The sequence below is a fragment of the Sander vitreus genome, chromosome 11, assembly GCF_031162955.1.
Source record: "Sander vitreus isolate 19-12246 chromosome 11, sanVit1, whole genome shotgun sequence".
In the NCBI taxonomy this organism is placed as follows: domain Eukaryota; kingdom Metazoa; phylum Chordata; class Actinopteri; order Perciformes; family Percidae; genus Sander; species Sander vitreus.
The window spans coordinates 30766885-30779616 of NC_135865.1; the positions used below are offsets into that span (position 1 = coordinate 30766885).

General features: G+C 43.2%; 1 protein-coding gene across 1 annotated transcript in view; it reads right to left on the reverse strand.

Moving 5' to 3' along the window:
- LOC144525886 (titin-like) overlaps window positions 1-12732 on the reverse strand; it is a 263814-nt gene that overhangs the window by 137519 nt on the left and 113563 nt on the right. The window contains 14 exon segments of the mRNA XM_078262949.1: window positions 499-777; window positions 1298-1564; window positions 1707-1976; window positions 3188-3356; window positions 3475-3572; window positions 3755-4021; window positions 4124-4247; window positions 7333-7475; window positions 8100-8226; window positions 9012-9151; window positions 9617-9883; window positions 10701-10967; window positions 11272-11538; window positions 12100-12226. Coding sequence (XP_078119075.1) covers window positions 499-777; window positions 1298-1564; window positions 1707-1976; window positions 3188-3356; window positions 3475-3572; window positions 3755-4021; window positions 4124-4247; window positions 7333-7475; window positions 8100-8226; window positions 9012-9151; window positions 9617-9883; window positions 10701-10967; window positions 11272-11538; window positions 12100-12226 — 2812 coding nt within the window.

Below are 12732 nucleotides of genomic sequence, written 5' to 3' on the forward strand. Positions count from 1 at the left end.
AATCAGGACTTTTTAGCGTGTATAGAGCCAGCATATTTCCACCAGACTCCATGTAAATAATCAGGACTTTTAGCGTGTATAGAGCCAGCATATCTCCACCAGACTCCATGTAAATAATCAGGACTTTTAGCGTGTATAAAGCCAGCATATCTCCACATGTAAATGGGTGAATTAAGGGTTTATTTCAACCAAACCAGAGTGGTGATTGTTGGAACAGTGGAAAGATGAACCAAGACGGCTTTTGGTAGTTTGATTTAGTTTCTGTCCACTTTGAATGAAGTGTGTTTTACGATGATAAACACTGATCATTTACATGGAGTCTGGTGTAGTTTGGTGACATTTCACGTTACATCACAGCTTGGTTCTTGTTTAATACTGGACCAGTTTCAGAGATTGTTGTTCACATCAGACACTCAGAGACAGAAACATGGAGACAGAGAGTCCAGGGTGAAATATACAGACATTACTCTTTGCAGAGTGAACGGTCCAGTTATTTACCTGCCACTTTAGCGCTGGCGGTGCTCTTGGCCTGCTCTGCTCTCTGATTGGTCAGGCTGATGGTGTAGACGGCCTCGTCGGCCTTCTGGGCGTCTCTGATCCTCAGAGAGAAGACGTTGTCCCGCTGGGCCATCATGTACTTGCTGCTCTCGAATATTGTCTCCTCGTTCTTCAGCCACTTGGCCTTCGCTCCCTCTGTGTTCGTCTCGCAGTTAAACACGATTTCACTTCCCTCCTTCACCACTGTGTCTTTAATCGGCGTGATGATCCTCAGTTTCTCTGGAGGAAGAGCACACAAAAATCAGTACAAGCCGAGCTGGAAGAGTGCCGGAAAAAGCCACAACAATGTTGAAGAAAGCAAGAAAAATGTAAAAAAAAATAAAAAAAGTATCAGGGAGCAAAACACAGAAAAAACTAAATGTTTTTAAAAAAAGTGACCAAAACACTTAATAAACAACCAAAATATCAAACAAAACTGTAAAAAAAAAAAATATATCGTGAAAAAGCAACAAAAAGTTTAAAAAAAAGACCAAAAAGTTATGAAAACACGACCAAAAAAAGCAACCAAAATCTCAAACACAAATGGCAGAATAAGCGACAAAAATGTTAAAGAAAGAGAGAAAAATGTACGAAAATGTCTTAGTTTCTCTGAAAGAAAACCCAAACTGATTAACGACCTTTGTGACCTTTGAAAAAGCGCCAAAAACTTCCGAAAAACTAGTGGCTTAAATTTAATAGTGAACCTAGATTGATCTGATTCAACCTTGGCTCTGAAATAACCAAAAACAGGAGCTCTTACCGATGACATACAGCTCGGCGGAGGCTTTGACGTTGCCGATCTGAGCAACGTAGCCGCCCTCGTCCTTCAGCTCGCAGCTTTTCACAATAAGAGCTCTCCTCTTCCCCTCGCTGACCACGCTGTACTTCTCCCCCGTTTGCACTTCCTTCTCGCCTCTGAACCATTTCACCTCGTACGTTTCCTTTGAAACAGAGCAGACGAACTCGGCCTTCTCGCCCTCCACCGCTTCCTGGTTCTGAGGACGGGCGATGAACTCGGCCGCCAGCTCTGCAGCGAAGAAGGAGGAGAAGAAGAAGAAGAAGAAGAACAGGAAGTGTTATTTTACTTTGGAAACAAACTAAAGAACTAAGTAAAGAACATCCTCCCGTTACCAAAATAAGAGCGGTCCCAGATATAAAGGCTCCCTCACCGTGCAGCCGGAGCGTGGCGGACGTCTTGGCGGTGGGACTCAGCCTGCAGTGGTACTCTCCGGCGTCCTCCATTCTCAGGTCCTGGATAATCAGAATCCGTCGGCGCCCGTCGCTGATCTGCTCGTAGCGGCCGCCCTCCGGCAGCTCCTCGTCTCCACGGTACCACGTCACCTCGGCAACGGGCTTCGACACCTCGCAGATCATCTTCACGCTGTCCGTCTCCATCCCCTCCACGTTGGACAGGTTCTTGGTGAAGCGCGCTGCCTCCTCTGCGACACAAACACATCAAATATTGTGACTTTAACTTCAGTAAAATATGTTTTTCCTTCAGTATTCATATATTTCAATGTCCAGATGTGATATAATATTCCTATTACATGAATAAAGAGTTCCCTGTTATACAGTGCTCAGCATAACTTTATGAACCCATGCTAAAGTTGACTAAAGAGAGGAATAAAAAAATCATCTTTTGGAAATTGATCTTAATGCCTTAATTACAAAATGAGTAAAAATCCAACCTTTAAGGACACCAGTTATCTTTGTGAATGAATAATGTATCGTAAATAAATAAATGTTCTTCCTTAAAATACAGGGGGCACCATACCCCCCCCATCATCACATACCCTTCACCATACCCCCCCATCATCACATACCCTTCACCATACCCCCCACATCATCACATACCCTTCACCATACCCCCACATCATCACATACCCTTCACCATACCCCCACATCATCACATACCCTTCACCATACCCCCCATCATCACATACCCTTCACCATACCCCCCATCATCACATACCCTTCACCATACCCCCACATCATCACATACCCTTCACCATACCCCCCATCATCACATACCCTTCACCATACCCCCCCATCATCACATACCCTTCACCATACCCCCCCATCATCACATTCCCTTCACCATACCCCCCCATCATCACATACCCTTCACCATACCCCCCCATCATCACATACCCTTCACCATACCTAGAGATTAAAATGGGGTACCTTCCATAAAATCATCTCTCAATGCAAATCAAACAGCTATTAGGCTAACTGAAATAAAACCATGTTAATCTCTAGGTATGGTGAAGGGTATGTGATGATGGGGGGGTATGGTGAAGGGTATGTGATGATGGGGGGGTATGGTGAAGGGTATGTGATGATGGGGAGTATGGTGAAGGGTATGTGATGATGGGGGGTATGGTGAAGGGTATGTGATGATGGGGGGTATGGTGAAGGGTATGTGATGATGGGGGGGTATGGTGAAGGGTATGTGATGATGGGGGGTATGGTGAAGGGTATGTGATGATGTGGGGCTATTTTTACATTATTCATTCACAAAGAAAGATGATTTTTTATTCCTCTTTTTAGTCAACTTTAGCATGGGTGTATTCACGTATGCTGAGCACTGTATCTCTGTATTTAAATGTCCAGATATAATATCCCTGTAACATAGTGGAGAGATCCTCACCAATGACGGTGAGCATGCCGGAGCTCTTGGCGGTGCGGGCGTCACATTCGTACTCGGCCTCGTCGTCAAACACAGACTTGTGCACGATGAGGATCCTCTGTTTGCCCTTAGCAACAATCTCGTACTTCTTCCCTTTCCTGATCTCGTTGCCATCCTTAAACCAGCGAACCTGCCACACAAACACAAACACAGGTTTCATTGTTCCACTTCCTCCGTACAGATGCAAAGATAGATAGGTAGGTAGGTAGGTAGATAGATCTTGATGCTGATTGGTCGGCCGGTCTCACCTTGGCAGACTCGCGGGAAACTTCACATTCAAACTTAGCAGATTCTTTCTCTTTGACCTCGACGTCCTGCAGAGGCTTACTGAACTCCACGTGAGGAGCTGCAGACACAAACACACAACTCTTCCATTTACATCATTTATACTCTTTGGAGTAGAACGTTCAATTGTCCAAAGCGTAGAAAAAATGACATACAACAATGTCAAAAAAGCAACTTAAGTGCAAAAACTTTGAAAAGAAAAGCAGCATTATTAATAAAGTTTGGCTAAAGTTTTGTGCTTACGTGTGACCTCCAGGAAACAGGAAGTCTTGAACTCTGAGGCGTCACATGTGTACATCTTGGCGTCATCCGGCAAGCAGCCATGGATGACCAGCTTCCTCTTGACTCCGTCTACGATCAGGTCGTACTTCTTGGTCTTCCTGACTTCCTGTCCCTCTCTGAACCAGCGGACCTCGGCGTTCTCTCTGGAAACTTCACACTCCAACGTCGCGCTCGCCTCTTCCTCGACCGTCTGGTCCTCCAGCGGCTTCGTGAACTCCACCGGTGGCTCTGCACACATTGACATTAATCATTCATACATTTTAATCAAATACAAACATCTGCTGATCCTGCAGTGCGTTTAAATGTCTGCGGTGCGTTCGAGTGTCTCACGTCTGATGATGAGTTTCGCCTGCGTCTGGAAGTCTTTGGCGGTCAGTTTGACTTCGCCGGCCTCGGACAGCTTCACGTCTCTGATGGTCAGAGTGTGAACTCGCCCCAACACACGGGTCTTCACCTGCACACAAACGCAATGTATCGTTATTATCCCCAGAGGGCAATTACAGCCAGCAGGAGGCTACATAGACAGTAGAGAGTAATATGAAGAGAGACAGCAGTAGAGAGTAGTATGTAGAGAGACAACAGTAGAGAGTAGTATGTAGAGAGACAGCAGTAGAGAGTAGTATGTAGAGAGACAACAGTAGAGAGTAGTATGTAGAGAGACAGCAGTAGAGAGTAGTATGTAGAGAGACAACAGTAGAGAGTAGTATGTAGAGAGACAACAGTAGAGAGTAGTATGTAGAGAGACAGCAGTAGAGAGTAGTATGAAGAGAGACAGCAGTAGAGAGTAGTATGTAGAGAGACAACAGTAGAGAGTAGTATGTAGAGAGACAACAGTAGAGAGTAGTATGTAGAGAGACAACAGTAGAGAGTAGTATGTAGAGAGACAACAGTAGAGAGTAGTATGTAGAGAGACAACAGTAGAGAGTAGTATGTAGAGAGACAACAGTAGAGAGTAGTATGTAGAGAGACAACAGTAGAGAGTAGTATGTAGAGAGACAGCAGTAGAGAGTAGTATGTAGAGAGACAACAGTAGAGAGTAGTAAGTAGAGAGACAGCAGTAGAGAGTAGTATGAAGAGAGACAGTAGTATGAGGTAGTATGTGGAGAGACAACAGTAGAGAGTAGTATGTAGACAGACAACAGTAGAGAGTAGTATGTAGAGAGACAACAGTAGAGAGTAGTATGTAGAGAGACAACAGTAGAGAGTAGTATGTAGAGAGACAGCAGTAGAGAGTAGTATGTAGAGAGACAACAGTAGAGAGTAGTAAGTAGAGAGACAGCAGTAGAGAGTAGTATGTAGAGAGTAGTATAAAAGACAGGCAGGTTGGTGGGTGGATGGGTCAAACAACACAGGAGACCTAGCTGTCCCCTTCTTCTGCTGCATGTCAGTTAAACGTACACCAAGAGTCCCGACCAAGTGCGTCTAAATGTGATGCTAAACGAGTCTTTTTGCGTTGATAACAAACCCTAAAGATATTCAAGAATTCAATTCAATTTGAGCGTTGGTTTCTGACGCATTGGGAGTGAGAATGTGTTGCCTTATACTGTTCAGGTCATAAAGGTTGTTCAGTGGTGTCCCAGCTATTTTGCTGCACACCTTAACCAACGCCTTGCAGTTGATTATTCTGTTTGACAGAAAGTAACCCGTGCCGAGCAATGAAAAGAATATACTAAATATTATTTACACATTCTGCACTCAACTCAATCAGCCTCTTTAGTTCGTATGCAACAGTTATTTTGTATGTGTATATTTGTTTCTGTATTTAATTGTTTATTTTATATTAATGTTTCATATATTTGTTTGTTTATGTATATATACACCATTTAGTGCTGATTGGGTTTGGGAATTGTCTGAGCCCGGCCCGCGTCCAACAGAGCAGTAACTGAACCCGGCCCGAGCCCGACAGGCATTAAGAGATTTCTGTCCGAGCCCGACCCGAGCCCGTCAGTTAACATCTCATGTTGTTCTCAGACTAATGACACATGTACGTTTGTTTGTGTGAAAGCTTTCATTAAGCAGCTGGAGTAAGGCATTCAGAAATATCAACAGATGAGGCATCAGCGCACACGGGGCAACAAGCTCACGTTAACACAGGCACACCTACATAATCAGCTGTTCTACATTTGAAATGTTCAATGCCTTAAATTCCACAAAAGTGTAACTTGATTTAAGCTATCAGTGATTGAAGATGAACTCCCTGCAGGCTGATGCTAACTTGCTAGCTCTAACTGCAGGTCTTTCTACATATAAGGAGCTGAGAGTCTGGGGGAAGATAACGGCCGCAGCTCGGCTATCTCGGATTATTTTTAACTGCAGCTTCAACACTGTAAAAAACATGGAAATCAGACTGTTAAAGCGCTCCTGTTCAGATCGGTCTTTAAAAGAGTTTTAGGAGAGATGATAATCCAGTTCATCAACGTTTAGTTTTTGTTCTTGTTTCAGGATTTTGTCTCATGTTGAAATGTGATTCAGAACGAGAAATACATAATCTTCAAACAAGTTGATTTGGTGAAATGATCTGTTTAAATTCAGTAATAATTGGAACCAAGAAAATGAACACAAACTGAAACGTATTCCTAAAAACAAACCAAAATCAAAACATTGTTTTACAGGATTTCAGATTATCAGATTAAGTTATTTAACGATCTGTTTTTACTGAACACATGAACTCTAAATGCACAAACTGCAGAAAGATGTCCATCTTAACACGGTCTGAAATGACCACTACATCTCAGAGGGCTTTCTGCCACATGTCGGGTAAATGCAAGGGTGTAACTTTGGTTTGAGAAGTGGGGGGGGGGACACAAAAGAGGGGGTCTGGGGGTCCTCTGCCAGAAAAGTGTTTTTGATTTGAATCCCATTTCCTGCATTTCTACATACATCTATAGGAACTATGGTGACACAAAATCCAGGAAATAATCAAGTCAGAAAGAATAGTACTAAACTATTGATAAGAAAAAAGATGTCTCACTTTCTTTATTGCTTAAAATAGTGGCCAATAACCGAGACTTATAAGTAAAATAATATCAAAATTTGAAATTTGAAAGTGGGGTGGACACAAACAGGATTTTAAAAAGTGGGAGGGAAATGGAAAGTACGCCCTAGAGTAAATGCTTGTACCTAATAATTCTGTTTTCCAGTCTTCATTTTTGGGTGAAGCTGCAGCTGCTTTCTTCTGTCTATTCTCTGAGATTAATTGTGTGTAAACACAACTTTTACGAGACAAACAGCGTGAAAGGGTGCTTCCTCCTCCTCAAAAAAGAAATGCTTCCCAAAGAAAGTAAGATAAAAACTGAGGATAAACCAGCAGGACTCGCAACCCCAACCAGGACGTTACAAAAGAAACAGAATTTTTGGGCCGGTAGAAAAGATGCTTGGTTGGTGGATTTTATTTCATCTCCCTGACAACTTGGCCGGTGGGTGAAGAAGTACATTTCAGACACTGCATCTTAACCTCCCTTTGTGTCTCTTTTACTCTACTTTGTTCAGTGTAAATGAAGGAGTTTCCTTGCTGGAAACATGTTAAATGTCTGTCTCACCCGCTCGCTGGCCTCCATCTTCTTTCCCCCCAGGAACCAGTCCACGGCGATGCCTTCGTACGACAGCTCGCACTCAAAGGTGGCCGTTTCTCCGGCTGTCACCGTCACGTCCTTCAGAGGACGCATCAGCCCGATGGACCGGGCTGCAGACACGGACGGAGACAGAGACACAGAAGACATGTTTAAATGGTCTGAGCCGAGTGTAGTTTCCTGGCACAGAGTTTTGTGAAGCCTCAGAGATTGTCTCTCTTCAGATAAAGTGTCTAAAATAAACTCGGGTTCTGATTGGCCGATGGAGACACTCAACACTTTCTGCTGCTGGAACACGAAGTGCTCTGTGACACAAAACCTTTCACTTTGATTTAAATTTAAATGTAAAGTCACAAGGTGCGACACACTATAATAATATAATAATCTCTGAAACTGAATGTTTGCGTGTCTTGTTGTTTAAATACATTTTATCTTAGAATCTGAGTACAAAGATCTGACCAAACTCCAAACTAACAAAATGTCTTCAGATAAATAAAACAAATCTCCAGATATATAGATATAAACAGATATAAACTGTATTGTTTTCCAAATGTATTATATCTCATACAAACGTCTGATCGAGCTCCAAAAAAAAATAAAACTTTCAGGATCTACTGTGGAGATTTAAAAATGTTTTCTAAGCTCGACTTTACACCCCTAACAGGACAAAGTGTGTTTCTGTATTCGGCAGCGTTCAGAGCCCTGAGAGCTTGGATATGTGAATAAAATGGACTGACCTTTGACCCGGAGCTGAGCGTTGGATTTGGCATTGGCTGCGGAGAAGTCGACGCTGCCGGCCATGTCCATGCGCACGTTGTAGAGGATCAGCAGGTGTTTGGTTCCTTCCTCCTTAATCTCAACATCCTGCAAGAAAACAGTCATTCAGCAGGCCAACAAGGAGCTAGTCTGGTGAGAGCGTCCTGATCTGGTGAGCTCCAGTTTTCCACTCTCAGATCAGTCTGGTATCTTGAGACAGAGAACATTTGGAGCCGTTCGCCAAACGACCGACCAATCAGCGTTGGTTTTGGGGCGGGTTTAGGTGTGACGCAACAAGAAGCGACTGTTCAGTCTAAACAACGTGGCGGCTTCCACGGATGAGATGAGCGTAGCTATCGCGCAAGTGTTATCCAAATTAGAAAGTATTCCTCCATTGAAAATTAAAAAAAAAAAAACGGCTCTGGAGGCTTTTCTCGGAGGAAAAGATCTTTTTGCTCTTCTCCCGACTGGTTTCAGCAAGAGTTTGATATATCGTTGATCTGATTGGGTGATTTGGCCCGTCCATCACCAACATAGGTGGGGATAGACGGATGGTTTATCCAATCAGCTAACCAGGATTTTCGCCCCTTCCCAAAAGTTCTCCAATGGAAACGAAAGTCCCAGATGGATATCCCGAGCAAATGAGAAGCAATCCATCTGGAGTCAGGTTACCAACCGAGTACTCACATATATTACTAAAACCAGCGGTGGAAGAAGTATTCTCCTTTACTTCAGTAGAAAGTGGCATGAAAACGTTTCAAGTAAAGTACAAGTACTTCAACATTTGGACTGAAGCCCAGTACTGGAGTAGATGTACTTAGTTACATTCCACCACTGTATATATACACTATATATATATATATATATATGTCTGTAGTATATATTGGACTTACAGGACACTGCAGCAGGGCTTCTCCCTTCAGCTTCCAGTTTCCGTGGACGTCCTCTTCTGAAATCTCCGTCTCAAACCTGGCTGTTTCTGTCTCTGTCACCTCCACGCTGTACAGCGGACGGACAACCTTAATGTCCCGCTCTGCAGGGAGGAAGACCAGGACAAAACATGAGTAAGAGAAACTCGACAATGTATGTGTATGTTGTGTGTGATGTCTTAAGCTACTGAGACCTTGAATTTCCCCTTGGGGATCGATAAAGTATCTATCTATCTATCTATCTATCTATCTCTCTCTCTCTCTATCTCTATGTAAAAAACTAAAATACAACTGTGAATCTCGTTCTATGGACAATTTCTGTTAAAATATACAGTCATGTAACTGTTGATACACAGATATTTAGAGTGTTGACTCATTATGAACAAGAAGGGGATGTGTTTGTTAATAGTTCTTGGAACGTTGAGTACAGTCACACCCTTTTGACAATCAGATTGAAGGCATGCGCTCCGTCTCAATGGGACTACTTTCTTTCGCTGATGATACTCTGCTTCATACGACAGATGACCACATCCATATTCAGACTATTCAGACTCTGTGAAGCGATTTACCTTCTATGTTGAGTCTGGCGGTGGTTTTGTCCGAGCCGCAGTCGCAGGTGTACTCTCCGATGTTGGCCTTCTCCGCCTTCCTGACCGTCAGGATGCGCTTCTTTCCGTCTGTGCTGATGGCGATGTTCTTGGACGGAGTGATCTCCTTCCCGTCCTTAAACCATTTGACGTCTGCGATCGATTTGCTGAGTTCACAGACCAGCTTCACCTCGTCCCGCTCCACGGCCGTGTAGTTCTGCAGCTTGGTGGTGAAGTACAGGTCGCCCTCTGCACACAAACAACACACTCTTAAAATATTGAAAAAGCTGATGTTTCTATGCTTTAATATTCAAAAAACACTATTTTTCTCATCGTCTCTGTTGGAGCGCCTGTCTGCTCTGATTGGTCATTTTTTTGGTCTCTGCACAGTGCAACGGAGTATTTAGCTGGGCTTTGTACCGTGAAAAACACCAATAAGGCTTTTAAACCAAATACTACACAACCACACATCTTCATACGTAATGTGGCCTGAAATTTGGGAGAAATTAAATATTTAACATCTGCAGCCAAGATTGCAGCTTTCCCTGATGTTAGCATGAAGCTACTTGTGACAATGTAAACACCGCAGTAGCTGCCTGAAGCAGAAGACCAATCACAAGACTTCTACAATCTTTCTACAATTCTATAATCGGCTAGGAGTTACGTGACACAGAATCAAGAGTAGAAAAAACTGCCGAATGCATTGATGTGGTTTTTTATGTTTGTGGTGTCAAATATAAGCGCCGCAGAGCAGGTTATAAAAAGGGAACCATTTGCCTTACAGATATTCCCTATAAAATCTGGATTTGTGATTCATAGCTAGTCTACAGAAACTCAAGATTGCTTCTGAGATTCAGCAAAATTTAGAAGCTAAGGCTGTAGACATACGTAGGCTGTGACAAACATTTTAGGTGACTGAAATGTTTTTTAGCCTAAATAAGAATATAAGAATCACTTTAATTTCCATATAACTTTTTGTTAAAGCTGCAGGGAGCCACTGGAGAGGGGCTGGTTTCCGATTGCCTAACCCTGAAAGCAAACATATGAAGGACATCCAAACACTGACCGATGACGGTGAGCATGGCGGTCAGGGTCTTCTCCATGGCTTCCACTTTGATCATGGACGTGTCGTCGATGGTAACTTCTTTAAAGGCCAGCGTGTGCACCTTCCCGTGGTCCGCCATGTGCACAACCTTGCTAGGATGCAGGCGCACATCGTTTTTGTACCAGACCACAGAGATCTTGTCGTGGGAGAGTTCGACGCTGAACTCGGCCGTCTCACGCTCCTTCACCGTCACATCCTTAATCGGTTTGACAAACTCCAGCCGAATACCTGCCGCAGAAAAACAACCGTCAGACATCTGATGCAGAGAATATATCTTAAAAGAAAATCCAGTTTGTCAGAAATTAAAGATTTAACCCTCCCGACACATAGAACCCACAGTTATCTTGTATGACCCTTTAAAGGAGAATTCCGGCCAATTTTTACGTTAATCTTGATCGCTATAAATAGCTATAATAGCTAAGTTAACTTGTATTATTATAGTATTTAGTACCTTGTATGACCAGTTATAAAAAAAGCTTTTATAAAACCCATAGTTAACTTGTATACTGTATAGTATTTACGTATTTATTACCTTGTATAACCAGTTTTCCGGCCGTCCTCTTGTCCTCGGCCTCGAACATGTACTTTGCCTCGTCGTCGTAGGCGGCCAAACGGATCACCAGAACAAACATGTTTCCTTCCTGGATCATCTCGTACTTGTCGTCCCTCTGCAGTTCCTGGGAGCCTTTCAGCCAGCGGAAACTCTTGGGAACTCTCGACAGCTCAACCTCGAACCTCGCCTCGTCCTTCTCGTACACCTGAACATCGTTCAGCGGCGTCAGGAAGTTCAGAGGAAGTTCTGAAAGGAAACACACACAGAGCGCAAGTTCAGGGGAAGTTATTAACTTAGACTTAGACTTAGATTTGAATGTCCCCGAAAGGCAAACAAACATTGAACCAGACATCTACAGCGCTATTTATCTAACACATAACATACACACATCAATAAATATAATACAGTAAAAGGAGTATATTGCACAATATCATAAATGAATAAAATAAAATAAAACTACTGCACATTAGCCTACTTCACATCTATTCCTTCAGCCATATCCCTCCCTACATCTTATTTAATTGGGTTATTGCCATGGAAAAGAATGAGATTTTTTGCTCGGTTGGGTCTAACGTTAGGATATCTATATCTACGACCAGCAGGGAACGGCTTGAACTCCTCTGAAAGTGGATTGGTTGTATCCATACAAACCTTGTCTGCCTTCTGTGCCAATCAGGTAAGATATAGCTGGTACAGGTCTACCTGTTGCCTACCAATGATTTTTCCACATTAAGGTGAACACATAGAGGTTTTGATGCCAAGATAGGCAGTATAAGACGAAGTAGGCTTATGTTGCTGTTGGTTTACCTTTGACCTTCAGGTTAGCAGAACACTTGGCGTTGGCGGCGGCATATGCCACCTCACCGGTCATTGAGACTTTACAGTTGTACAGGATCAGAGTGTGTTTGCCGCCCTCTTCGATGATGTCTACATCCTGTCAAATAATATCAAATCATTAACTGGAACATTTTGCACAGAAATTTTAACAGTGGGCCGGCTACTTGGTGCACATCCATATTACCAGTCCTAAGTAAGATGTATCTTTGAGGTTCATAAGCCACATACTGTGTGTGTGTGTGTGTGTGTGTGTGTGTGTGTGTGTGTGTGTGTCTCTGTGTGTGTGTGTGTGTGTGTGTGTGTGTGTGTGTGTGTGTGTGTGTGTGTGTGTGTGTGTGTGTGTGTGTGTGTGTGTGTGTGTGTGTGTGTGTGTGTGTGTGTGTCTGTGTGTGTGTCTATGTCTGTGAGTGTGTGTCTGTGTGTGTGTGTGAGGGAGTAGAGGAGGGAGGGGTAGACTGTGACAGGCCAAACACGTTAATTTTATGATTATTATATGTCCAAGATCCCTCTTTAAGTAAAGAATCATGAGTCCAAACGCCAAACTATTATCATCACCAGCCACCAACGCATTGATGTGGTTTTTATGTTTGTGGTGTGAAATAT